A 25,869-nucleotide genomic window follows, 5' to 3' on the forward strand; every position below is an offset into this window, starting at 1 on the left:
TGAGCAGAAGGGCCGTTTGTCCTTTCCGTCGAGGGGTGGCCTCGAGCGAGACGGAGATGATCCGCTCTCTGGAGAGTAGGCTCGCTGCCCTCGAGCGAGGCAGAGACAACCCGCTCCCCCGAGGGTAGGTTCGCTACCCTCGAGCGAGGCGGAGATGCGGGGCGCAGTCGAGGGTCTCAGCGGGGAGCCCTCGAGCGAGGTGGAGATCGTCCCGCGGGTTCGAGGGGGTGCGGATGGGCCACACTGTGCACGTGGGCCGCGTATTGAGCTTCTTTGAGTCTTTTCTTTTCTTCCAGATTGGAAGGAGGCTGTATGTCTTCGTGGGCCCGCGTTTTAGGGCGATTTGAGTCCCATGACTGGGTGCCCCTAATCATGGAACCCGACAAGAAATTAACAAATAACGCATAAACACTTGTTTCTATTTTTTTCTTCATAATGTGCTTGTCTTGCTTTGTAACCATGATTTGATAATAATATTCCAAGCATTGCAAGCTTCACAATATAAGACCAATATGTAGCACATAGGTGTATGTCTTCTCTTTTTGTTTAACTCCATGAAGCCTTGCAATAATACTTCTTAATAATTTTATATCTCAAATATTCTTCAAATATGTCAAACCATGAATAGAAACCATATATTGTCATTACATGAAAACTTTTTCTCATTTCTCATCACAACATGCTTGACTTTGTTCAATAAGCTCTCTTTTATTTGATTTCTTGATACATGGGATAATACACATAATGATATACAAATAAATCCGTACTCATAATATCTCAAATAAAGTGTTAGTCCTTTAATTATGTTGTCATTCAATTAACCAAAACTCATTAGGGGTCTAGATGGAGTTTATGGAGTGAGAATATAGATAACACAATATGAATAGGGCTAGTTGACACATCCCCAAACTCTAAGATTTTTTTTTAAAAAAAATTGGAGCTGGAGCTTTAGGCGTAGTGAAGATGTTTGATCTAGCACTCTTTTTTAATATAATTTCTTGATATATTTAAACTATTTTATTTTACAAACTCAAATTTCTACGTGAGAGAGTTAGAGCAATATACAAATGACACTATAATCAATATCGCTATTTTGTGACGGAGATGATAAATAATCTCCGGGACAGCAACACCACGCCACATGACAAACATTTAAAAATGATGGAGGCAATTAAGATGGAAATTTACTTTTTAGTTCCAATCTGCTGTATGGTTCCTGAAGTGAATTTAGAGAGGATTCACGGGTTTCATAATGCAAAATTATTTATCGTAAGTTAATGATAATCTTGGAGCAATGGCATTTTCGTCCGCACACGGGTGGAAAACCAGAAATGGCGTACGCGCCCCTCTCCCGGTCCGGCCCCTGAAAGTTTGGAATCAAAAGCATCCATGTGAAGATTACCGAAACACCCTCAGATCCGCTCCAAACACCCTCGCGACTCGCGAGCGAGACGCCCGGGGCCGGCGCCAGCAGCCCTCCGGAAACACGAAGCGAAGAGAAGAGTCGAGTCCCGAGTGGCCTTCGAGATCCCGCCGGCATTCGTTTCATCCGGTTGCGGCGCGGCATCGGCGAGTTCCGAACGGAGCGTGGGTGTGATCCGGCGACCGGTCGGCGGAATGGTGGTGCCGGAGGCGGTGGCGCTGGAGATACCGGCGGCGGCGGAGGAGGGGTCGCCGCCGCCTGCCAGGGTGCCGCCGAGGATCAGGCGGAGGCTCCTCCGGGCGCGGGGCGGCGCCGGCGGCGGGGCGCCGACGGCCGAGCAGATCGAGGCCAAGCTCAGCGAGGCGCATCTCCGGAGGCAGGTGGGTCTGTGTCCTCCCTTCCTCCTGACGTGACGTAGAAATTAAATTACGTCACCACTACTTCACCGCACTGTTTCTGTTAGCTACCGAGGAGAGAGGAGCGGATCAGAGGAAGAGTTCGCGAGAGGAAGAGAGGGAATTCGGTCGGAGGACAGGTTACTCCTTCTTTCCTCTTAAGCAAGGAACCCCGCAACGCGACGCGCACGCAGGCGCCAGCTCACTCACACCACTACTCGGGCCGAATCCACTCACGGCCGGATACACGCATGTTTGGGAGCTTGGGCCGAGATGAGTGCCGAGGCCCAGTTGGATTAGAGTCAGTCTCAGGAACGGTAGTAACACGCCCCCCCTGTAAAGAGCCCGCTTGTCCCCAAGCGGGAGCAGAAGGGAAGCGCTGGCGGAGAGCTTCAAGATCTTCCCAGGTGGCCATGGATTCCGGCCAGGATGAGGGCCTGCTGAACGGAACGAACGCCCTTGGACACCATGCGCTTCGACAGAATACGCTCCGGGATCTGCAAAGAGTCTGTAGGGTAAGGTGGTGTAGGGGAGACCTGAGCACTGGAAGAGGCGGCCTTCTTCAACTGCGACACGTGGAAGACATCATGGATTGAAGCAGTCGGAGGCAACTGGAGCTTGTAAGCGACAGAACCAATCTTGCCAATGATTTGGTAGGGGCCGAAGTATTTGAATGCCAACTTGGCATTAGCCCGTGGAGCGAGGGAGGACTGGACATAGGGCTGGAGTTTCAGGAAGACAAAGTCGCCCACAGCAAAGGAACGATCTGACCTGTGCTTATCGGCTTGCATCTTCATTCGGTTCCGTTCGCGGTAAAGATGTTGCTGGAGAAGCCGGTTTATCAGTTGCCAGTCTTGAGCCCAAGAGGAGACATCAGCAGAACGGCTGGAAGGGGAGGAAAGACCCAGACTGCGGGGAGCATAGCCATATAGTGCTTCAAAGGGAGAACAGCCAATGGCGGAGTGTGGAGCAGTGTTGTACCAAAATTCGGCCGAACTGAGCCAGTCCATCCACTTAGAGGGGCAAGAGTGGACGAAACAGCGAAGGAACGTCTCCAGACATTGGTTGACACGCTCAGATTGTCCGTCTGTTTGCGGGTGATAGCTGGTGCTCAGGCGAAGAGAAACTTTGACGAGCTTGAACAACTCTTGCCAGAACAAGCTTGTGAAGATCTTGTCACGGTCGGAGACGATGGAATCAGGAAGACCATGAAGCTTGTAGATGTTGTCAAAGAATAGCTTGGCGACGCCCGCAGCAGTGAAAGGGTGAGCCAAAGCTAAGAAATGACCGTATTTGGTGAAACGGTCGACCACCACGAGGATACAATTCTTGCCCTGGGAGTTTGGAAGGCCTTCGACAAAATCCATGGTGAGCATTTGCCATGTCGCAGATGGTATGGGGAGTGGTTGCAAAAGACCGGGAGCTTTGGAGCAGTCTGGTTTGGCCTGTTGGCATATCTGACAAGAAGCCATAAAAGTTTTGACAGCCGACTTCATTGATTTCCAGGCAAAGAGCTGCTTGATGCGGCAGTAAGTTACTGGGAAGCCCGAATGGCCACCGGCCGGAGAATCATGCAGAGCTGACATGATTTGATGCTGGAGAGCAGAATTAGAACCTAACCATAAACGGTTCTTGTACCTGAGTACCCCATCATGGAGGGAAAACTGTGGAACAGCCGAAGGATCGACAGATAACTTGGCCAAAAGCAACTGAGCGTCAGGGTCGACGGCATACCCCTGAATGATAGTTGAGGTCCAGGATGAAACACAAGAGGAGATAGAACAGAGAGAGCTGTCGGGCTCGTGAGGTCGGCGGGACAAAGCATCAGTGACCTTGTTGTCGGTACCTTGTTCGTACACGATTCTGTATTGGAGGCCCAGGAGCTTGGTGAAAACCCGCTGCTGTCAGGGAGTGTTCAGACGCTGGTCGGTCAAGTGAACCAGGCTGCGCTTATATGTGAAAATGGTGAACTCGGCGTGTTGCAAGTACGAACGCCATTGCTCTACTGCCAGCAGAATCGCCAGATACTCTTTTTCGTAGGTTGATAAACCGGCTGTCTTGGGGCCGAGGGGTTTACTGATGTACGCCAGCTGGTGGCCGGACTGCATAAGCACGGCGCCAATGCCGTTTGCGCAAGCATCTGTTTCCAAGCAAAACGGCTTGCTGAAATCTGGTGTAGCTAGTACTGGGGCAGAGCTCAGAGCGGTCTTGAGGGCGTCAAATGCCGCTTGATGATCGACAGTCCAAACAAAGATAGCGTTCTTCTTGAGATCAGAAAGGGGCCGTGCAATGATGGCAAAGTGACGGACAAATTTGCGATAATAACCAGCGAGCCCGAGGAAGCTGCGAAGTTCCTTGGTATTGGAAGGAGGAGGCCATGAAACAACAGCATCAATTTTCCGAGAATCCGTGGCGACCCTCTCTGCACTGATGATATGCCCGAGATAAGCGATCTGTCGCTGTGCAAATGTGCATTTGGATAACTTCACTTGCCACTGATCACGAGAGAGGAGTTGAAATACTACCCGCAGATCGGCCAAATGGTCTGCAAAAGAACTGCTGTAGACGAGAATATCGTCGAAGAACACCAAAACGCATTTGCGGAGGAGGGGTTGCAGAGTAGAGTTCATGGCGCCCTAGAAGGAGGCAGGAGCGCCACAGAGGCCAAATGACATCACCTTGAATTCGAAATGACCGAAGTGCGTCTGGAACACCGTCTTGTGCTCCTCTCCAGCCTTCATACGAATCTGATGGAATCCAGAGTTCAAATCCAGCGTGGAGAACCAGGAGGAGCCGGCCAATTCGTCCACTAACTCATCAAACACAGGAATAGGAAACTGGCCGCGAACTGTCAAGGCATTTAAGTACCGGTAATCCACACACGGTCTCCAGGAGCCGTCTTTTTTCTTGACGAGGAGCAGTGGAGAAGAAAACGGGCTGCTGCTATGTTGGATCAGTCCTTTATCCAGCATTTCTTGTACTTGTTTCTCAATCTCGGATTTCAGGGCCGGAGGGTAACGATATGGCCGAATGAAAACCGGTTTGGCCCTCGCCACCAGAGGGGGTCGCAGGTACGAGACGGTGGTAAGCCAGAAACTGGGGAAAAAACCGAAGCAAATTCAAAAAGTAAGGAGGAGACCTCAGGCTGCAAAGGATGATCATCAGAGGTTGCAACAGCAATACTGCAAAGCTGGACCACTGTATCAGTGGGAACATGAGGTAAGAGACCCTGGAGTGTGACAGATGAAGCATCATATGGTATAGCCATCCACTTGGATTTCTAGTGAATCTTCATAGGGCTAAAGCTTTCAAGCCAATCCATGCCCAATATTAAGTCAAAATGTTGCAGAGGGAGCACCCGCAGATCAGCTGAAAAATTGTGATCATCGATCGACCAAATTGCATTTGGTAAATGGTGAGAACACTGCAGAACGGTGCCGTTGGCCACTTGCACTCGAATTGGCCGAGAAAGAGGCTGAACTCCCTGGAGACGAACGGCCACTAAAATACTCACAAAAGAGTGGGTGCTGCCGGAGTCGACCAAAATCAGAATGTCCTGTCCCTGAAGAGAGCCCATGAATCGCATTGTCTTGGGACCATCTGAGCCTGCGAGAGCATCCAAGGAGAGAGTGGCAAACAAGTGTGCCTGATCACTCGAAGTAGAAGAGCTGGGATATGTGTCTGCCGAATCGGACAGCCCAACATGATCACCCACATCCAAAGAGAGGTCCATGAGTTCCTGCACGACATGCAACTGTACTGTCGTCGCGCACTGATGACCCGGACGCCAACGCTCAGCGCACTTGTCGCAGAGACCGCGAGCGCGCCAATAGGCTTTGAGCGCCGCGAACTTGTCGACCGATGGCTTGTCGGAGTCGGCCGCGTGCTTGTCTGCTGAAACGAGGGATGGAGCAGGCGGCTTGTCCACGCGAGGCGGTGCCGGAAGTGGTAGAGGCCCTCTGGGAGGCGGCGGCCTCCACTGAAACCCAGCATCAGGACGACGAGCATCCCGTCGAGACGCCGGACCGGCCACTTCCTCCTGCAACAAAGCGAGGGAACAAGCAGTATCGAGAGTAGACGGTCTCTGAACTTGTACAACAGAACGAATGTCATCTCGCAAGCCATCCAGGAATCGAATGGTGTAATACATGGGATCAGTGGTATGTTCATAAGCAATGAGCTGGTCGACAAGTTCAGAGAATCGATCGACATAATCAGTGACTGTTGTGGTTTGGCGGATGTGGTAAAGCTGACGGATCAAGGATTCCTGTTGATCCCGACCAAAACGCTCAAGCAACATAGACGAAAATTCAGACCACGAACACTGTTTAAGACGTTTGGCCACAGATTGGGACCAACGCGCGGCTGCACCATCGAGTTGATTCAGAGCAAGGCGAACCCAAAAACTGGAATCAACAGAGTACATCTCAAAATAATCCTGACATCTAGAGATCCAGAGGCGGGGGTTGTCGCCATCGAATCGGTGGAAGTGTAATTTGGGGAGTTTGCCGAGAAGCGGATTGTCCCGCGAGAAACCAGAGGACACCAGGGAGGGATGGGGGTGAGGGCTGGGGGATGAGTGAGAGGACGCACCCTTGACCGGGATGTGGGACTGGATCAGCACGGATCCGAATCCTGCATCCCGGGGTTGTGGATCAACGCGGTGCCCATTGGGGCCGTCGGCGCCGGTAGGAGCAGGTAGGCGCTCCATCGCCGACTGCGGGGTGGGGAAGATCGGAGGCTCCTGGACGGCGCGCTCGCGGAAGGAGCGATCCCAGAAGCGGGTGACCTTCCCGAGCTCGAGCTTGACGTCGTCGACGGTGGCTTTGATGCGCGGGCGCCAATCGTCGAACACCTGCGCCGCCTCCTCCAGGCGATCCAACCGAGCGCTCTGGGTGTGCTCGAGGTTGAGGAATCGCTGATCCCACTTGTCGTCGTGCTCGGAGAGGCCCTTACGGAGCTCCTCGGAGAACTGCTGTTGCATCTCGTCGAGGACGAGCTTGACGGCGGGATCCATGGCACCAGCGCGCTTTTGGAGTCGGGTAAAGTGATCGTGAGGGGGAAGGGGATCCAGGATAGTGAATCTGATACCAGGATGTCAGCTACCGAGGAGAGGAGCGGATCAGAGGAAGAGTTCGCGGGAGGAAGAGAGGGAATTCGGTCGGAGGACAGGTTACTCCATGAGAGAGTTGTTGTGTTTGTTCATACATGCCGGAGCTCTGCTCCTTCTTTCCTCTTAAGCAAGGAACCCGGCAACGCGACGCGCACGCAGGCGCCAGCTCACTCACACCACTACTCGGGCCGAATCCACTCACGGCCGGATACACGCATGTTTGGGAGCTTGGGCCGAGATGAGCGCCGAGGCCCAGTTGGATCAGAGTCAGTCTCAGGAACAGTAGTAACAGTTTCGTCCCTGTTGGGTCTGTCGGTGGATCGATTGAGATGTTAATGCGATGTAAACCGGACTCGCTGTTTAAATTTCGTGTTGGTTGGTGGAGTACTTGCGAGTCGGAGACTCGGAGTAGCATCAAAGAGCGGGGGGGGGGGGGGGGGGGGTTAGTACATGTGCAATGTGTCGGTAGTATGTGAATCAGAAGGTGACACTGCGAACTCTGTGTTACCTTGAGCAAGTAGCAGTCTTAACACACCATGATTAGCTTCGTTGATCAAATTGGGGTGCAGCATGACACTCGACTTGAGGTATATCTTAGAGTGTTAGAGTTACAGTTTAGGTGTTATTGCCAGCTCTATGGACTCATGAAGCTCATGCTTGGTCGATTACTTATTGCAAGGTTTGATTTAGGTCAGTAGAGTAGAAATCTGTATATGTTTGGTATCGTCTATATCTTATATGAGCTGTTATCCCCCAGCAATTCCATGAAATATTGTCCTCCAAAGCAAGGCGCTCAATTAGGAGTCCTTCAGGGTTATCTGAGAAGGAGGATCGTGGGCAGCTCTTGGAAGCAAAGCTTGTGTCCGCCAAGCAGAAGAGGTATTCAAAAGAGGAACACAGTAGATTACATTACTCTGTTTATTTGGAAAAGCAACATAGAAAAACTTATGTCAACTGCAGGTTGAGCCTCTTGGCAAAGGAACAGAGCCGGTTGGCTAAGCTGGACGAGCTGCGACAGGCTGCAAAAAATGATGCTGAGACGAGGTTTGAGAGGGAAAGGGAAGAACTCGGAATGAGAGTCGAATCGCGGGTTCGGCAGGCTGAGAAGAACCGTATGGAACTCCTGCATGCACGTTTGCAGAGGCGGGCTGCATTGGAGGAGAGAACCAAAAGGTTTTTCGTGCAAAGACTGACTTGGGAGAACAAGTACAGGGAGCGTGTACGTTCTGCAATCCAGCAGAAGCGTACTGCTGCTGAGAAGAGACAGTCAGGGCTGCTGGAATCTGAGAAAAGACGGGCACAGGTTAGGCTCTTGCAGGTCCAAGTTGCTGCCAAGACTGCCTCTAACCAGAAAGAAACTGAGAGGGGCAAGTTAAAAGAGCAATTGGAAGACAAACTTCAGAGGGTATGCATTTCTTTGATGCAGCATTAATGTAAATTTTTCCAGGGACAGAGCTAATACCTTGTGGTCCAGTTATTTTGCATTTAAATTATTTAGATAGAGAAGGATTTAACTGCATGTTTTAATATTTAGCCCATAATTTGACTTAATTGGCCCCTCCTCATGTTCCAATCCTAGCTCCGTCACTGATTTTTTTCAGCTTTTTAACTTATGCCATAACCATCTATATGCAAAAGCAGGCAAAGCAGCAGAGGGCTGATTATCTGAAGCAGCGAGGAAGTCCTCATGGATCTATGCGCAGCAGTTCGGTTAAAAACGGAGAATTTCTTTCAAGAAAACTGGCAAGGTATCATCTTATAGTACATTCTGCAATTTCCAAATAATTGTCTGGCTTCCATGTGTAGCTTATGATTCATTTAAAAAATATCATTGCATTTTTTTGTGCTTCAGATGCTGGAGAAGATTCATAACTTCTAGGAAAACAACAGTGGTGTTGGCTAGGGCATTCGATTCGCTGGGAATAAATCAGCAATCAGTTGTTTCTATGCCATTTGAAGAATTAGCTATATGCATTGAATCCCCCACAGTTCTCCAGACCACCAAGGCGTTGCTTGACCGGTTGGAGAGTCGTTTTCTTCTCTCTCAGTCATCAAATTCATCAATACCAGAAAATATTGACCATCTTCTAAAGCACCTGGGATCACCAAAGAGAAGGATCCACCCAAGAAATAAATCAGCACCTAAAAGGGTTGGAAATCATGACTCTGGCAAGCTGTCTAGATATGCACAAAGGATTGCACTTTGTGCATACATGATACTAGGTCATCCAAAATCTGTTCTTAGTGGACAGGGTGAGCGAGAGAAATTGCTTGTGGAGTCAGCAACAAACTTTGTGAAGGAATTTGAATTGCTGGTTAAAACAATACTTCATGCCTTAGATGGTGCTTGCATATTGAGTCAGTCAGTGCTAGATGTTGCCTCTCCTGGATGTTCTAGTTACGAGGAGTCCTCGTCCATTGTTGCTGATCGGAAGAAATTCAGAACTCAGTTGGTTGCCTTTGATAAAGCTTGGTGTGCTTATCTTTACCATTTTGTGGCATGGAAAGCAAAAGATGCGAAATCACTAGAGGAAGATCTTATTCAAGTCGCATGCAGGCTTGAACTGTCAATGATCCAAACATGCAAAATAACTAATGAAGCCCAATCAGATAACCTAGGCGGTGATTTTAAAGCCATTCAGAAACAGGTATGATTTGTATATTCAGTGGAAATTATTTCTTGATCATTTTTAGCAATGAGCCTTGGGGTGCATTTAATTCATCTATTGACAGAAGCGGATCAAGTTTGTTGACATCTTCAATTTTGAACCATCTGCTGAATTAAGTTTCTGTTCCTCATCCAGGTTGCAGAAGACCAGAAACTTTTAAGGGAGAGGATTCAACACTTGGGTGGTGAAGCTGGTATTGGAAGGATGGAATCTGCTTTATCTGAAACAAGGTCAAAATTCTTTCAAGCAAAGAAGGATAGGAGCTCCATTGCAGCTACAGCTGCAAATATAGCATCTCCTTCAGTTGTGTGTTCTTCTGGACAGTCTACTGTTTCTGAAATTAAGAAGAATTCTAATATTGATGCTGAAAAGACAAGTCAAGTAGTCAAATCTCTGTTTGGATCTTCCGGTTCCTCATCTGAAAGTAGCAAAGGAGGCAAACACATGAGTAGCAGACTGAGCAGTGCAGTTCCAGAAAAAATGCCAACTGAAAATGAACAAATAGTCAATGAGATACTCCATGACATCCATGGCTCTTTTGCTGATATCTCTGATGGTATTGGTACTGTCGAAGGTGATTTCAAGGTTAGCTCCGGTCTTGTAAAATTATTATTGAGTTCAGCAGTACAATAATATAAGAAAATGCAATGTATATCGTAGAAGAAAAAATTTATTATTATTGAGGTCTTTCTGGGGAACTCAAATGTCTGAATTCAGGGTGTGGGTCTCTCAGTATGATATGATTTTCTTACTGTGTAATTTTATTTCTTTATCCTTTTTGTTGTCAGGTAAAAGTCAAGGAAACAATGGAGAAAGCTTTTTGGGACGTGGTTGCGGATTCAATGCGAGGAGACACACCAGATTACAGTTATCTGGTCAGCCTGGTAAAGGAAGTCAGGGAAGCATTGCAAGAGTTAGCTCCAACAGGGTGGAAAGAAGAAATAAATGACAATATTAACCTTGAAATTTTGACCCAGGTAAGTTGAGTTTGGTTAGTATTATGGACTTACGTTGAATCATGAAGCATATCTAACCCAAGTTATGTTGTTTTTGGTGGAAAAGGTACTTGAGTCAGGCTCCCAGGACAGACATTACCTAGGACAAATTTTGCAGTACTCTCTGGATAAGCTGCGAAAACTATCTTCTCCTTCAAAGGAAGACGAGATGAAGAAGATTCATGATAAATTGTTGGCAGAGCTGATTGAAGTCCCTGAATCAGATTGTAGAGGTCCAAATTCATTTGTTCTTTCTGTCATCAAGGGTTTGCGCTTCACTATGGAAGAATTAAAGGTCCTTACTATATTGAGTTTGCTTTTGAATAAATTGATGGGTTATATGGTGAAATTACATTTTTGCCTCGTGACTAAAATCATTAATGAACACAGGCTCTAAAGGCAGAAGTCAGTAGAGCACGCCTCCAACTATTGGAACCAATCATTAAGGGATCAGGTGGAGTAGAGTACCTGCAGAAGTCTTTTGCTGTTCGCTATGGTTCCCCTTCTGCTGCGTTAGCTTCTCTCCCTTCAACTGCCTGTTGGATTTCTTCCATGAAAGATATTGTGGAAGAACAGTGGAATGAACATGCCAGTTCGCCATCGATTCTACCAGCAGCAGACCATGTTAGTACATTACTTCTAACAGCTTCATTTGGTCCTGTAGTCACAATGCCATGCCCATCCACCTTTTTTAACAATAGGTTAACTGCTTTTTAGTTTGTACCCACCATTTTCTCCTGTTCTGAATACACTTGAAAAGTTCTGAGATTTCCCAAACATCATAACAGGTCCAGCCGCTTGTTGCCATTCTCCGAAGTGGGCTTGCAGTTCCAGGTCAGCTACGATCTGCGGTACCTACAGCAGGTACTTTCTTTGTTTTCTCTCCTTTCAGACAAGTTGCTATTTGCCGTTTTCACTGCTGATGCTGCATATTGCAAAGCAGACAGTAAAGCTCTACCAGAATGCGGGGGAGAAAGACTTGGCAGGTTGATAAGGATCGGGTTATTGCAACTCATCAGCAGCACGGAGGGTGTGCAAAGCCAGTCTGTTCCTGAGACATTTATGCTCAATTGGATGAGGTTGCGGTCTGTTCAGAGTAAATTCCAACAAGTCATTGTGATAGCGACAAGGTGAAAAACTATTTCTAAATTCTACTTTTCATGTTTTCATTCTTACGAGGTACCACTATAATTTGCCATAAAGGAATGACTGAACCCAATTGCCTACCCCTCTCTTCTTTTTGCAGCATCCTTGTCTTGCATCAGGTCTTAGTGAGTGAAAACCCGAAGATAACTTCTTCAGAAATGGGAAATGCAACCTTGGAACTGTTCAACATGCTCACTAAGCTACTAGACACCTTTGCAGATGTTGGCACTGAAAAGATCATTGAGGCGATGATGCGTTCATCAGCCTCAATGAACTCTTCATCAAACGAAATGATGGAGACCAGGAAGCAGATTTTGGCTAGGGTCTTCCTTAAAAGCCTTCAGACTGATGACACTGTCTTCAAGAAGGTCTCTCGGTCTGTGTACTGTGCGTTCCGGGCAATCACCCTGGGTGGCAGTGGGGAGAAAGGCCGGAAGCTCGCTGATGCATCCCTGAGGCGCATCGGGGCAACAAAACTCACTGAGCGAGTGGCGAATGCAGCTGAAGTGCTAATCAGAGCAGCAATGGTGTCAGAACAGGTGCACGGACCGTGGTATAAGCAGTTGTTTGTGAATGGTTCAAGTACTGAGTGTTGATAGTTGATAGCTTGTCGAGGTTGCGGAAAGCCGGAAACAGCATTTTACAGTGATCTGCGAGTGTTTGGGAGTCAAGATCAAGATTTCAATCTCCCTATGGCAGCGTGAGTAATCAATCTCTCTGATGCCGATCAGAACGCCGGATAAGTTCATCCTTGGGGAAGCATGTAATTGGGCGATGCTTGTGTGAGGATGGTATTGCTCATCGTGGTACATTTACAGCCGAACAACTTGCTTGGTTTGTGCGAGTGTCTGAGGTTTAATACTAGCGTATAGGCATGCTGAATGCATTGTATATATACACGAAACTTAATAAAATTCGGAAATGCTCTCGAGTACCATGTATATTATCCTCCACCATCACGCACTACAAGCTCATCTGTAAGCTGCAACAAAACTGAATCTTGACTACAACGTCAGCTCACCAGGACAGCTGCTCTGCCTCCGGTGCCGCCGCGGAAGCCTTGACTGCGTTATCTATGTCGTTTTCACCAGTAACTTTGGGGGGCTGTGCTTTTCAATATCTTCTATCGGCTTATTTGCTTCAAAGTTGAGTGATACACATATCCAAACCTTGGCATCAAAATGCTTTTGTACTTCTTGTTTGCGATATATGTAATGTGTAGGAGTGGTCTTCCCTATACGACTACGAGCATTGGTGGGTGCATGCCCGTGATGTCTCCTTTGCACTTCGTTCTTGTTTGTTTTCATTTTTCCATCCATGTCCTATTCTTTCGCCGCAAAACCAGTTCCATTAGTTGATAAATAAATCATAACCCTAGTACTAGTTGTGCTCACAGCCGCATATACCTTTTCTTGATTGGTAATGCCCTTAATAAGTTACCTTTTCTTGATTATTAGTTCTTCAAAAAATAACATAATTAATAACCAGTCCCTTTGGCATTTCTTGCTGACTCAACATTTTTCTATAAATGTTGGGCCGGCCTTTTATTACAAGAAGTGTTTCTAATTGTCTCATTGTTTTTTTTAAATGTTTCCTCAGCTTAAAAAACGTTGCTTCAGCTTTTTTTTGTTGACTCTACATTTTTTTTGGAAATGTTGGTCAACTTGTTTTTATAAGATTTAGTTGATTGAAGATTTCTTGTTGACTAATCATTTCTTTGAAAATGCTGGCTTGCTATTTTTTTTCAAAAGATTGCCTCAACTTTTTATAAGGCTATTCGATCCAACATTTCCCTGAAAATGTTGGCTTAACGTTTATATATGACTAGTTGATCCAAGATTTCTTGTTGACTAAACATTTATATGAAAATGTTGGCTTAACATTTTTTTTTTCAAAAGGTTGCATCAACTTTTCCATTGAATCTACTGGATACAACCTTTCTTCCCGTCTCAACATTTATGAATGTTTGCTCATTCTATTTTGAAATGTTGGGTCATTTTTTAAAAATTATTGGCCCGGCAACTTATAAGATTTGATTTCTTGTTCTTGTCTCAGTTCTTTTGCCTCCTTTCTGGAATGAACCAACGAAGCCAGGGATTACCGTGGGTCTTCTCGCGCTCATCTTTGGTCATATTTGGATCTATGAGTTATTTTTTAGCCCACTCCAAATAGCCTTAAATAGTTCAAAGGGAGCAAAACAGGAGGGCTATTTATAAATAGCCTACCCAAAAAAATATTCCCCCAAGGGGTGCTATTTGGGGCTATTTCGTGTGAAGCCCATTAATTCTCACTCTCTTGAAAAAATAACATCCCAATGATTGGAAAAGTGCTTTATGAGACAAATAGCCCTTGAATCCAAACACCCATGAAGGGCTATTTTGTTTAGCTAAATTTTAGCTCTTAAAATAACTCTTTGCCTATTTCTACAAAGAGGCCCTTGTCCGTTCTAGTTTTTTTTAGGAAAGTTCTAGTTGTGCTCATCCCAGGCTCTGCTCGTGGGCCGCCACGTCAGGTGGGCTGCTTGTTGCTGTTGGGTTTAAGGGTAACAGAAGCTCCCGATAGTAGTCGCCCGGTCCTTCGCACAAAAAAAGGAAAAGAAAAAGAAAAAAGTAGTGGTCGCCCGGTCGCCTTCTCCCCTCTCCGTGTCTCGTCGTCCCCAACCTCCTCAGCTAGGGTTTCCACCCATGGCGGCGCCCACCACCTCCCGCCGCGGCCCCGGCGCCGCCCGCAACATGGACGACGACAACCTCACCTTCGAGACCTCCCCGGGGGTCGAGGTCGTCAGCAGCTTCGACCAGATGGGGATCAAGGACGACCTCCTCCGCGGCATCTACGGCTACGGCTTCGAGAAGCCCTCCGCCATCCAGCAGCGCGCCGTCCTCCCCATCATCAACGGCCGGGACGTCATCGCGCAGGCCCAGTCCGGCACGGGCAAGACGTCCATGATCTCCCTCACCGTCTGCCAGATCGTCGACACCGCCGTGCGCGAGTAATTAAACCTCCTTCCTTCCGTACTCATCTGTCGGGCTAGTGGTCGCAATCGCTCAACTGTTTGTGCTAGTAGTCTTAGCAGGATTTGTGCTAGAGCAAACTGTGTCAACTATGAAGCTAGCGGTGAGAACTAGCTAAGCTTCTCAAAGTTCTGAGTGAACAAGAAACAAAACTGTAAGGATAGCTGTTAAAGTAGAAACGCGTCTCAAGTTCTGAGAGAAAAAGGAAACAGTTTCAATGATATACTAGCATTCAAATTTATTTGTCTATCGTTGAGAACTGGAAAGGAGCAATTGATTAGGAAAGAACATGCTGCATGTGGACTTGTATAGTGCAGCAGCTGGCAAAAGCGGAGGCAGTGACAAGTGAGCGAGCAGCTGAGCATAATCCTGTGACAAAGCTGATGCGTGAATGGAGATAATGGCCTTTCCAATGTGTGACTTAGGTTTGTGGCTAAACAATGAGTTGATCTACTAGCCTAGGTATCCTGGTATTGAACAGATTTTCTGGGTAAAAGGGGGGCGAGGACCGAGTATAGCCTGCACATAGCTCCGCTGCTGTAGTCAGGGATTGTTCTCGAATTTGGGGATTCCCCAAGAAAAAAAGGAGATTACACAGATTTGTTTTCATATTTGGTCTGCTTTATTTATCTGTCCTTTGTCATGCGATGGGAACAGACCAAATACGAAAACAAAGATTCATGTTTGGTTCGGGAAGCGATCATAAAAATTGTAAATTTAATAGCAAGATAATCCACTTTCATTAAAAGATTTATGAGATAATCGGAAACAAAAGATCTTAAGTACTTTTTCGAAATTCGGAAGAATTGCATAGAGGGAACCTTGAACAACTTGGAAAAGCTCAGATTCGATTACAGAAAGTCGAATTAGAAGCCGATGAATATCGGCCTAGGAGTAATCGCACTGCCTGTTTTCATTCTCTATTTTGTTCGTGTATGTATGAGAGTGGACGTGACCTACCCTAGTTTGTTTTCCTGTTTCACAGGGTTCAGGCTTTGATCCTCTCACCTACTAGGGAGCTTGCTTCACAGACGGAGAGAGTTATGCTGGCTATTGGTGACTACCTCAACATCCAAGTGCATGCTTGCATTGGTGGAAAAAGTATTGGTGAGGATATCAGGAGGCTGGAGAACGGGGTGCATGTTGTCTCAGGAACACCAGGCAGAGTCTGTGATATGATCAAGAGAAGGACCCTGCGAACAAGAGCCATCAAGCTTCTAGTTCTGGTTGGTTCACTCTCTTATTTTCTTGCCCCCCACCTTGCCATCTCCTCATGGCACGCCAGACTAATTCCTTCCATCATGCAGGATGAAGCTGATGAGATGTTGAGCAGAGGCTTTAAGGATCAGATTTATGATGTCTACAGATATCTCCCACCAGAACTTCAGGTTACTCTCAGACCTTATGTCCTCTTGGCAAATGTCATCAAATCCATGGTTTATGATTATCCAATCTGCCATAATTTTACCATGGTTCGTCGTGTACATGTTGCAAATTTCCTTCCTATTAATCCCGGTCATTGTGCCTGGAGCTTCTCTCTATTTTCATGATTAGTGCATCTCCAGTTGTGCAAATATATACTGATTATTTGCTCAGTTCCTGTTACTTTATTACCTGTTTGACATTTTGAGCATTTGCCACATTGCTGAACGAACAAACTATGAGAAAATGAGTACCTTTTGTGAACCCTGTTTTTGATGATAAGAAACGATATAGGCTTTTACTTGAACTGACGTGGTTGTGTATTTGATATCCTTTAACCAGGTGGTTTTGATCTCTGCCACCCTTCCTCATGAGATCCTGGAGATAACTAGCAAGTTCATGACCGAACCAGTTAGGATCCTTGTGAAGCGTGATGAGTTGACCCTGGAGGTACCAATGCTAGTTTTGCTTCTATCAATTTGGTGTCCTTTTGGCAACTACATATTTATATGTTATGTTTTTAGGGCATCAAACAATTCTTTGTTGCTGTTGAGAAAGAGGAATGGAAATTTGATACTTTGTGTGATCTTTATGATACATTGACCATCACCCAAGCTGTCATTTTCTGCAATACTAAAAGAAAGGTAACTTGCAATTGGCTTAAAAAAAAGTATGGTCATTTGCCATGATTGATGGTTTGGATTAAGCGAAGCTGTCTTTTGGTCCAGGTGGATTGGCTTACTGAGAGAATGCGGGCCAATAACTTCACGGTATCAGCTATGCATGGTGACATGCCCCAACAGGAAAGGGATGCCATTATGTCTGAGTTCAGATCTGGCGCAACTCGTGTGCTAATCACTACGGATGTTTGGGCCCGAGGACTGGATGTTCAACAGGCAAGTCTTGCTAGCATTTTTTTTAGTTTAGATTCCATTTTATTTTATACTGTTGTAGTGTTGCCTTATATAATAATGCATCCTGCTGCTACGAATTATGCATTAATGCTTGGTGTAATAGATTGAATTGTTTCCATTTTCAGGTTTCTCTTGTCATAAATTATGATCTCCCAAATAACCGTGAGCTTTACATCCATCGCATTGGTCGTTCTGGTCGTTTTGGCCGCAAGGTAATATTTGCCACTGATCTTTTTTATTCTGTACTAGTACCGCCTCCCATACCGTTGGACAACTTCACGGCAAAAGTTTGGTTTCCAGGGTGCTTTTACTGTTATGTGTGATGTTATGATTAACAGAACCAAACCAAGTAAACAGCTGTGTTCTCTTCATTACAAATAAAATATTTTCATATATTTGGCATTCAGTATATGGCAGCAAAAAAAACCTAGAGTCTTGTTTATACGTGTGGGAATACATTGCATTTTTGTTTCCTTTTAGACTGCAGAGGAAATTTACATGCTAGATGTCACATGTCTGAATTGAGCGTTTGCTGTTCATCCGAAATGCACATTTTAGTTGGGTTAGGCACATGACAGCAGAATACAGCTGTCAATGCATGCTGGCTACGAGAAGGTGAAATGTGTCATCCATATTTACTAGTAGCAGGAGTCTGTTAGTTGTCTAATTGCAATCGTATGGCTACTAGTCTGATTGCCATCTCAAATTTAGTGCTTGTATATGTGTATATAACAATGGGTTGATTGCAACGCTGCTTGTGTGGTGTTTCAGGGTGTGGCGATCAATTTCGTGCGCAAGGACGACATCCGTATCCTGCGAGATATAGAGCAGTACTACAGCACACAAATTGATGAGATGCCAATGAATGTTGCTGATCTTATCTGAGCAGACGACTGGGAGAGTGCTATTGTGTTTTTTTTAATCATGCCTTCACAACGTTTGGCTTAGTTCCTGAATGTTGCTATTGGTGAAACGTTTGGTGTGGCTGTAAACTGGACGAGGGGCTTCCAAAGTGGAGTGGAGTAGAGCAGAGATTTGCTTCTGTTTTGGTCATCGCATGAACTGTATATATTTTAGCTTGCTCCAGCTCATGTAACTTACTACTGCATTTGTGGTTGGGACTGTGACTTGTGTCGATTAGGTTGTAGCGAGACAATTGGATTTGATGTTGCGTTCATGTTTAATGTATCTGTATCTGGATTTGTTTTGCTTATTATGATGGTTTTGACTGTTTGCAGCAACGCATCCTTTGTAGAAAGAATACTAATGTTATTCTGAATTGGTAGGGGTAGTAGTGCAAATTGAATTGGAAAATTAGGTATGTTCATTGTGTTACAGCTACAGCTGAACAATATGCTTGGTTTGTGCGAGTGTCGTGGGGTTTCATACAAGCATATAGCCATGCTGATGCACTGTATATATATACATGCACGAAAGTTTTACAATTCGGAAATGCTCACGAGGACCATCTGTATTCTCTCCCACCGTATCCTTCACTACAAGCTCATGTGTGTAAGCTGCCACGAAAACTGAATCTTGACTACAACACGAGCTCACGAGGACAGCAGATCAGCCTCCGGTGCCGGCGCAGAAGCCTCGATGGCGGGGGTGTCCTGGGCGACGACCGCCTCCGCGGGGGCGGGGGCCTCGAGGGGCTCCGCCGGCGCCGGCGCTTCCACCGCAGGCTGGAACTTGGCGACGTAGTAGCTGAGCGGCGGGCCGCTGTAGGCGGCCTCGGGCACCTGCGGCTGCTGCTTGCTCACCTGGATGAGGATGCTCGACGCCGCGGCGACGGTGATGAGGACGAGCCCCGCCGCGATGGCAGCCGTGTTCTCGGCCCCCTCCGCCGACGTGCCCGCCGTGCCGGAGCTGATGGCACTCTCCGCCACGTACACCGTCGGCTGCGCAGGTCCAGGCGTCAGTTGCAGAGCTAGTGCTATCTTATCTCGTCTATGGCTGGCGTACCTCGACGGAGTAGATGTTGGTCTGGCCGGCGGTGTCCTTCTCGACGAGGCCGGTCCACCCTCTCTTCCTGGGCGGGAAGGTTCCGACGACCCGGGTCCGCTCCTCCGCCAGCCACTCGGCGCTCAGGCTCCCGACCTGCATGCGCGCACAGCACACGAAAGGCACGTCTCAGTTGCTGCTGCCTGCCTGCCTCTTCCCTCTCCTTCTGGCTTTTGCTACCAAAAGGAATTGAAAGTAGGAATTGAAAGAAGAGGAGCTAGGTGGCAGTAGGCGGCACCTCCTTCTCCGGGGCGCACTCCTCCTCGTTGCAGTCGGAGTCCTCCTGCGCCGGCACCGGCGAGGAAGGGGACGGAGACGACGAGGCGCTGCAGGTGAGCAGGAACGGCCTGCTGCCGCTGACGCCGCCGGTGACGGCGCCTCGGACGAGGCTCGTCTGAGGCTTGCAGCTCCCCAGGAAGATGCAGCCGCTGGACGAGAGCATGTACTGCGCAGGGCAAGCCATCTCTCCCCTCTCCTTGTTTCTTCCCAGACACACACACACACACACAGCAGCAGCAGCAGCAGCAGCAGCTGAGATCAAGTGACGAACACCAACCAGAGAATTGCTACTGAATCGGCAGAGGCTCTCTCTTTGCCGGTGGCTTCTGTTCTGTGAGCAGGCGTGAGGGGGAGAAATAAATATCTTCTGCTGGTACTTCAGCTGCTCGTTATCTGTGGACGCCAGTTCGTCCACGTTGCCGCGCTGGCCGCTGCAGAGATCGCTGGACGGAGCGGCTCGTCCAGCGAACCAGGCGGCGACCCAAGGCCTTGGCCTTCCTGAATCCGATTCAGGAATCGCACAGGCACCGTATAAACACAAATCCCTTTTTTCTTTCTTATATATACAAAAACGCAGAAATACTGAAACTCTGCAAGGCAGATGGATGTGAGCTGCTACAAGACTGCAACCACAGACAACTCCGAAAGTCATCGTGGAGACAACTGCTTTACCCGACAAACGAACACGCCAACATGGCAAATCGATGTCTCAGCAGACTCTTTTCAAAAAATGAAGTCTCAGCAGAGCAGACTTCTCCACAGCCGCATGCATCGAGCTCCAGGCGGCGTCACGTTTGCATAATAACATGTGAAATCTGGCTCAATAGATGCTCACTCAAGGAGAGAAAAAGAAGTGTTTTCATTTGCGAATCAATGTTCAAAACAGAAAAGGAAAGGAAAAATCGGAGCTAGCGAGGACGCGATTGACCAGCCACGGGGAATCGCAAGCCTACATAACTTACTACGGCGGTACGGGTACCGGCGTACGGCCAAACCTATCACCTGGGTTGCTCAGTTCTTCCAGCCGACCGAGTTAAGACTGCCATCTTATTTTGAGATACACTGTCAACTTGAAGCAGGTCAGTTATCCTTCCATTTGTTGACGTACTTGAGGAATGCCATGGAAGGGTTATCCTTCGGCTGTGCTCGGACTCGCGTGGAGCGGCGCAGCACGCCCTCTTCAAGTAACATCTTGTTTACAATATCTTTTGTTCGCTTCTCCAAGGCGTTACTGAAACATGGACCAGGAAAAGAATTACCCAGTAATAGTGAAACCACAAGGCCGTGATGCCTTCTCGACTTATGTACGTGAAAAAAAAAAGATGTCAATTACAAAATGAGGAGCCAAAAATATTAGCATCAAGCCACGCAGAAAAGGCGATGCAGAATCAGAAGTGGCAGAAATCCTTTGACCAGAAAATGAAACTCTGAGCAAATAAAGAGTATAAGGGCAAATTCTTCCAGTATCAAAAAGATAAACTAAGAGATTCATGAACTGAACACAAAGCCTGCCATTACAATAGTCAAAATGTGCCAGCTACCATCGCGTGTCACAAAAGCCTTATCTAAAAAACCACAATATGGGGGCTATGAAGGCAAAAGAACAAATTTTCGTACCAGGAAAAAGTACAATGTCAGTCACTTTCCACAATCAACAGAATCATAGCCCAAATGCCCAATAGTGACGAACAGTCAGATTCTACATACCTTATCTTATTATAGAACTTCTCTAGCTGCCGTTTCAGAGCTCTCTCCCTTATACCTTTCACATTCAACGAACCCATGAGTGCATCAAGCTGTCATTTCAGAAAAGAAATATCTTTATCATCATATCAATCGAAGATTCTGAACATAGAGATTTGAAACTAGAGCATTGCAGTCACCTCTTCCTTGGAGCTGTAATAACCCCATTCTCTGGAATCTGCACTTTCAACAAAAAGCCTTCCTTCACGCCTGAAAAACCAGTACCTATTGTAGTGTCTGTCTTTACCAAGAGGGCTAGAACGGATGGATAGTTTATCAAACTCCATCTCAACATGGCGTACCTACAAATACACAGAAATTTCAATATAGTAAGCAAAACAGCAAGGCTAATACTCATAGCAAAATCTATATATCTAGATTTGCCAAAAACGACCTACAATTTGGAATGGAGGGAGTACTAATCATTGTCACTTAAAATAAAAAATGGCTCAAACACATAGATTGGCACATCCGCACATGCAAATACACCGTGCTCACCAGATGTCGTTTGCCTTCTGTCTTGCTTCGAGAAACATTGCCCTTCTCCTTTTCTTCTTTTCCCCTAGCCAGCTCATCAATAGTCTCATTGCCATCTTTCACGGCATCTGTCTGGCTCTCTTCATTTTTCACAGCAATTTCAGTGTTCAAGTTTTGTTCTTCTCTGCCCTTTCTAATACTCTCTCTTCTTGTTGCATTAAGGGCTTGTTTCTGGTCCACCCGCTCACTTAGTATCTCTCTTATGGCAGAGGTTTTAATAGCCTCTTCCACTAGCTCATGGAGGATCTTAAGCTTTATATCAGTGTCAATATGACCATAATAACCCCTTCTTATTGTTGCAATGTTACTCAATAGTTCTTCATTTTTTGTCATTTCCAAGAAGTCACATAGATATTCAGCCCATGTTACTAAACTTACCTGCAGAGGATCCACAGTAAAAAAAAGGATAAAGGGCACATTCAATGGAGAGAGGGAGTTAATCTTAAAAGTCTAAGGGAGAACCTTTAACTTCCGTTTCTGGTTCTGCAGGACAGTGAAATAGTCACCTTTGTCCTTAATGAGCAAGTGAAACATGGATGCATGTATTTCCACAACAAGAACATTGCTTTCTTTGTGGCAAATTGCATTCTCCATATCTGTTAGCAGAAATGGGGACAGATTCAGAACCCTTCCAAAAGACAAGCAGAAGTCCCATACCATAAGGAGATCGCCCACAGAACATCTTGGGACTCTAAAATCTGTAGCCAGAGGAGGTCTTTTAGATAAAGCTGGATCATCTCCATCGGGCCTTACTAACAGATCGTCGATTGGATACTTAATTGGCACATGTCCTTCATCTGCCAACCACACAAGGATCACAGGTTAGAAGCTTGGAAGAATGAAAAAAAAAACTGCTGCTAGAAGTCGTATGAGTTCAGCTGAATCACCTTTCTTCATCTTTTTTCTCCCATTTTCAATAGTTCCATTCTCTTCTCTTTTTCTACCTTTCTTGTGCAAACCTTCATAATGCTAGAGAAAGAATAGAAGTTTAACACTATATAAATCTGTAACATTTATGAGAAACAAATTAAATGTGCTCACCATCATATCGTTAGGGGGATCAGTAGGTATCCCATATTTTTTGGCGAGATTCTCATGTATAACCCACGGGATAGTCTGTGTTGTTGAATCCCTAATAAAAAGCTTCAGTGTATTCCTGCTAACAGGCGCTCTCCGGTAGAAGAGATCCGCAGCTTTGACTACTGATGTGTTGATCAACGTCTTGTCTCGACGAAGCCAACCCACTTCACACATCTTTGTGCCATCAGAATCTAGAATCTTCAAAATCTTGCAAGGTACCACAGAACCATCCTTTTTAGCATGTAACTCTATTCCTTCAAATACTTCTTCCAGCAGACTAGCATAAATCTTGTTGACAAGCTCATGTAAGCCAAGAGTGCCTGAAACAAAAGGTAGCATGAAATATATTTCCACTCTGATTAGTGCAATAACATAGATGCTTTGTAAACAAAAAGCAGTCCATTATTTGCCCAGTTTACCAGCTTCCAAGCATATGACTTGAAGCTATATGGTACAATTGAATGGAAATAGTAACGTTTTAGTTTTGTCATCACAGCTAATCAATGCCATGGAACAGTCTAAATCACAAAGACATATTATTGAGGAAACAAAAATAAGTTATAATGTACAATCAAAATTCAAGATGCATGACACATGATAAATACAGAAAAATATCTTCTTACTGTACTGAGTCATCCGAAGAACATAAGCCATCAGCTCAGTTGGCATATTTTGAGCCTTCTCCATCGCGTTATGCTCAGACACCAAAGCTTCTTCGAAAGTTAAATTAGATTTCCCAGACAAATTACATGTCCAAACTCTTTGGCGATAGAGGTTTAGCCTCTTTAGATATTCTCTGATGGGTTGTTAAGGATACAAGCATTCGAATTGGCATTGCTAAATTATTTTTCTGTAAATGCAAAAGGCACAAAAATCTTGCATTCAACTTGCAACGATGCTTCTGGACAGACTTTAACAAATTGGCATGCAGCAGCGTCATGCAAAAAGGATACTGATAATCTCGGAATATCTCCTTTGTGAAGCGAATTTGGAACACCTTCTCCTTTGAATCCAAGTCCTTAGGGGGCTCCAGCAAGGAGAAAGGTTTCCTATTGAAGAGAGGCATTTGGGCCTTATGATCTGACCTGCCCAAGAAAACAAAGGACAACTTTCATTACTCCAGTAAAGCTCTTTCATGGAAAAAAATTCTTGAATGCTGCAAAGAAGCTGGTTAGTAATGCAATCAGCCAACAGCATCTGGTCACGAATGGGCCTACGAATGAGTAGTGAACAGTAACAAGGGTGTATATAGTGGTAGGATCTAACGCTCTGTTCCTGTACCCACAAGAAAGGCAATTTAATGTAGCATCTAATTTAGACACGATTCTAGCAGAAAAATCATAAACTCATCTTTTTGTTACCCACATAACGCGTACACAGCACCTGGTGCTTCAATGCAACACCATCATGGGTCACAATGAGCCACCCTCACTCGTGCGACATGAATAATGTGCAAGGTGAACAAATCTAGGAGCAGTCCTGGACCCTAAACTGGCAAAATGGGCAGGGCGGCCCGTAATCTGGGAACCCAGAAACCCCACCAATCCCGAGACTCTACTTCCCACGCCCGTGGATTCCCAACCCCGGCGCCTTTCCCCGCAGCACCCACACCTCAGCTCGCCTCCAGAACCCAATCCCCGATTCCCCTCTACCCCAGCTCGCCGGCCGGCCACGCACGCGACCACGGCTGCACCGACCGCGCCACTCCCCGCGGAACCCCGGACCGCCGCGGCCGCTTGCCGCGGGACGATCCAGCCCGAATCTAACAGGACGCGAAACCAAGGAGAGCACTAGGGTTCCCGGATCTCACCGACACGTACCTCGATTCGACGCGGGCACGGAGGAGCCTTCCGAGGCGAGGCGCCGACGCGCCGACGCCGCGCGCGGGGGCGGTGGGGGGGGCGGGGGGGTGGCGTCCGCGCGGGAGGAGTCCCCCCGCCGGCGCGGGGGCGCGAGGCGGCGAGGGACGCGGCGACGGCGGAGGGGGTCGCCGCGGGGGCGGAGCTGGTGGCGCGTTTGGGGAATTGGTTTGGCGCCTTCGTTTTCGAGTTGGGCTGTGTTTATTGCAAAATCTTTCTCTCTTAATTTCACTATTCACCTATCATATTAAATCTTTGGGGCTTTTGCGTTTATACCCCTATTTTAAGTGATAATGGTGATTTTGCCCCTATTTTTTTAACTTGGTGATTTTGCCCTTGCTTTTTTAAACTGAAGATTTAGTTTACCCCTATTTTATTAGAAAAAGCTAATGGCATCAATTTAACTGCAAAAGAAAAACTTTATGTCCAACCACATTCAGCAAATCTGTCTGCATAAGTATACTCGACCGCCCTATGTGCGCTCACCGGCCGCTGCGAATGCTAGTTTGCTGCCATTGGCCGCAGAAGCTGCTAGGCTTAGAAGGGAGGTGGAGGTGGTGCAAAGGAGCAGGAGAGTTTTAGATAGTTATCTAGGGTTGGGATGGTTGAATAAGGGGTACTTACATATTTTTATGATTTTTTTAAAAAATTTATTACCTTTTAAATTCATTTAACAGAGGTACACTTAAAAAACACTCAAAGTAGGGGCAAATAGAAGCTTCATTTTTGAAACGTGAGGGTAAAATCACAAAGTTACAAAAAGAAGGGTAAAAACACAATTGGCTTCCTCGGCAAGGGTAAAAACACCAATTTCCCTAAATCTTTTGCCTCATACATAGAGTACTAAATATAGATAAATAAAAAACTAATTACATAATTTTGATGTAAGTTGCGAGACGAATCTTTTGAGCCTAGTTAGTCTATGGTAAAACAATATTTATCATAAACAAATAAAAAGTGCTAGAGTATCCTATGTGATTTTTTTACCACCTTTTTGTGGATCTAAACACAGCCTTGGGCTGCTTCATTTCAGGGTCGCGAAGTGGAGAGAAAGAGAAGAGGAGCGGGGGTTGAAAAAGTGCGGGGTGGGGAAAAATTGGGGTGAAATGAAATTTATAGGTTTTTTTATTAAATTTATAGGGGGGTTGGGAGGAGAGGGAAGGCGGTAAACGAAATCTCACCGCACTCGTGGCTCATTTCAGTTTCCTTCATTCAAATACTCTCGTAATTGTCTACGATGAAAAAAACTCCCGTTATTGCTTTTCGAATCATCCAAATT

General features: G+C 46.3%; 4 protein-coding genes across 8 annotated transcripts; 2 read left to right on the top strand and 2 right to left on the bottom strand.

The window, feature by feature from the left end:
- Positions 1–1,427: 1,427 nt before the first annotated feature.
- Positions 1,428–12,682, top strand: LOC120704666. 3 transcript variants are annotated; one of them, XM_039989145.1, is made up of 12 exons: positions 1,428–1,803; positions 7,689–7,810; positions 7,892–8,336; positions 8,573–8,679; positions 8,784–9,579; positions 9,736–10,185; positions 10,389–10,577; positions 10,663–10,890; positions 10,986–11,219; positions 11,384–11,459; positions 11,539–11,725; positions 11,842–12,682. In XM_039989145.1, the coding sequence occupies exons 1-12, from the start codon at positions 1,618–1,620 to the stop codon at positions 12,335–12,337; spliced, it is 3,516 nt and encodes a 1,171-aa protein (XP_039845079.1). In that variant the 5' UTR covers positions 1,428–1,617; the 3' UTR covers positions 12,338–12,682. The 3 variants fall into 3 exon arrangements, with proteins under 3 accessions (XP_039845079.1, XP_039845087.1, XP_039845093.1); XM_039989153.1 differs by lacking the exon at positions 1,428–1,803 and adding an exon at positions 6,043–7,518; XM_039989159.1 differs by lacking the exon at positions 1,428–1,803 and adding an exon at positions 7,395–7,610.
- Positions 12,683–14,307: 1,625 nt separating this feature from the next.
- LOC120704703 (eukaryotic initiation factor 4A-III homolog B) lies at positions 14,308–18,329 on the top strand. The gene is made up of 8 exons (XM_039989189.1): positions 14,308–14,730; positions 15,738–15,978; positions 16,060–16,140; positions 16,517–16,624; positions 16,699–16,818; positions 16,903–17,070; positions 17,214–17,300; positions 17,860–18,329. Exons 1-8 carry the CDS (start codon positions 14,426–14,428, stop codon positions 17,971–17,973), a joined length of 1,224 nt encoding a protein of 407 aa, XP_039845123.1. The 5' UTR covers positions 14,308–14,425; the 3' UTR covers positions 17,974–18,329.
- A 54-nt stretch (positions 18,330–18,383) lies between these two features.
- On the bottom strand, positions 18,384–19,737 carry LOC120704712 (protein MAINTENANCE OF PSII UNDER HIGH LIGHT 1-like). Its single transcript, XM_039989197.1, has 3 exons — positions 19,331–19,737; positions 19,054–19,188; positions 18,384–18,989 (listed from the first exon to the last, which is right to left on the bottom strand). Exons 1-3 carry the CDS (start codon positions 19,553–19,555, stop codon positions 18,642–18,644), a joined length of 708 nt encoding a protein of 235 aa, XP_039845131.1. The 5' UTR covers positions 19,556–19,737; the 3' UTR covers positions 18,384–18,641.
- A 441-nt stretch (positions 19,738–20,178) lies between these two features.
- LOC120704686 (DDT domain-containing protein DDB_G0282237-like) lies at positions 20,179–24,700 on the bottom strand. Of its 3 annotated transcripts, none has more exons than XM_039989183.1 (10): positions 24,552–24,700; positions 23,685–23,816; positions 23,355–23,527; positions 22,693–23,051; positions 22,544–22,620; positions 22,114–22,450; positions 21,613–22,029; positions 21,255–21,416; positions 21,079–21,167; positions 20,179–20,602 (listed from the first exon to the last, which is right to left on the bottom strand). In XM_039989183.1, the coding sequence occupies exons 2-10, from the start codon at positions 23,795–23,797 to the stop codon at positions 20,452–20,454; spliced, it is 1,878 nt and encodes a 625-aa protein (XP_039845117.1). In that variant the 5' UTR covers positions 23,798–23,816; positions 24,552–24,700; the 3' UTR covers positions 20,179–20,451. The 3 variants fall into 3 exon arrangements, with proteins under 3 accessions (XP_039845117.1, XP_039845105.1, XP_039845111.1); XM_039989171.1 differs by having other exon boundaries at positions 22,114–22,448; positions 22,539–22,620; XM_039989177.1 differs by having other exon boundaries at positions 22,114–22,448; positions 22,539–22,620; positions 23,685–23,811; positions 24,552–24,663.
- Between the last annotated feature and the right edge of the window lie 1,169 nt (positions 24,701–25,869).

This window comes from Panicum virgatum, chromosome 1K (genome assembly GCF_016808335.1).
Source record: "Panicum virgatum strain AP13 chromosome 1K, P.virgatum_v5, whole genome shotgun sequence".
NCBI lineage: Eukaryota > Viridiplantae > Streptophyta > Magnoliopsida > Poales > Poaceae > Panicum > Panicum virgatum.

What these genes read in the sequence shown, in the direction of transcription:
- LOC120704666 (XM_039989145.1), top strand. Translation starts at nt 1,618, where the DNA reads ATGGTGGTGCCGGAGGCGGTGGCGCTGGAGATACCGGCGGCGGCGGAG. An exon ending in AGGCGCATCTCCGGAGGCAG is followed by an intron (nt 1,804 to 7,688) that starts GTGGGTCTGTGT and finishes GTTATCCCCCAG; the next exon opens with CAATTCCATGAAATATTGTC. An exon ending in CTGTCGAAGGTGATTTCAAG is followed by an intron (nt 10,186 to 10,388) that starts GTTAGCTCCGGT and finishes TTTTGTTGTCAG; the next exon opens with GTAAAAGTCAAGGAAACAAT.
- LOC120704712 (XM_039989197.1), bottom strand. Translation starts at nt 19,555, where the DNA reads ATGGCTTGCCCTGCGCAGTACATGCTCTCGTCCAGCGGCTGCATCTTC. An exon ending in AGTGCGCCCCGGAGAAGGAG is followed by an intron (nt 19,189 to 19,330) that starts GTGCCGCCTACT and finishes GCGCGCATGCAG; the next exon opens with GTCGGGAGCCTGAGCGCCGA. An exon ending in CCAACATCTACTCCGTCGAG is followed by an intron (nt 18,990 to 19,053) that starts GTACGCCAGCCA and finishes GGACCTGCGCAG; the next exon opens with CCGACGGTGTACGTGGCGGA.
- LOC120704703 (XM_039989189.1), top strand. Translation starts at nt 14,426, where the DNA reads ATGGCGGCGCCCACCACCTCCCGCCGCGGCCCCGGCGCCGCCCGCAAC. An exon ending in CCATCAAGCTTCTAGTTCTG is followed by an intron (nt 15,979 to 16,059) that starts GTTGGTTCACTC and finishes TCCATCATGCAG; the next exon opens with GATGAAGCTGATGAGATGTT. An exon ending in GAGGACTGGATGTTCAACAG is followed by an intron (nt 17,071 to 17,213) that starts GCAAGTCTTGCT and finishes TTCCATTTTCAG; the next exon opens with GTTTCTCTTGTCATAAATTA.
- LOC120704686 (XM_039989171.1), bottom strand. Translation starts at nt 23,797, where the DNA reads ATGCCTCTCTTCAATAGGAAACCTTTCTCCTTGCTGGAGCCCCCTAAG. An exon ending in GAGATATTCCGAGATTATCA is followed by an intron (nt 23,528 to 23,684) that starts GTATCCTTTTTG and finishes ACAACCCATCAG; the next exon opens with AGAATATCTAAAGAGGCTAA. An exon ending in ACCAGAAACGGAAGTTAAAG is followed by an intron (nt 22,030 to 22,113) that starts GTTCTCCCTTAG and finishes GATCCTCTGCAG; the next exon opens with GTAAGTTTAGTAACATGGGC.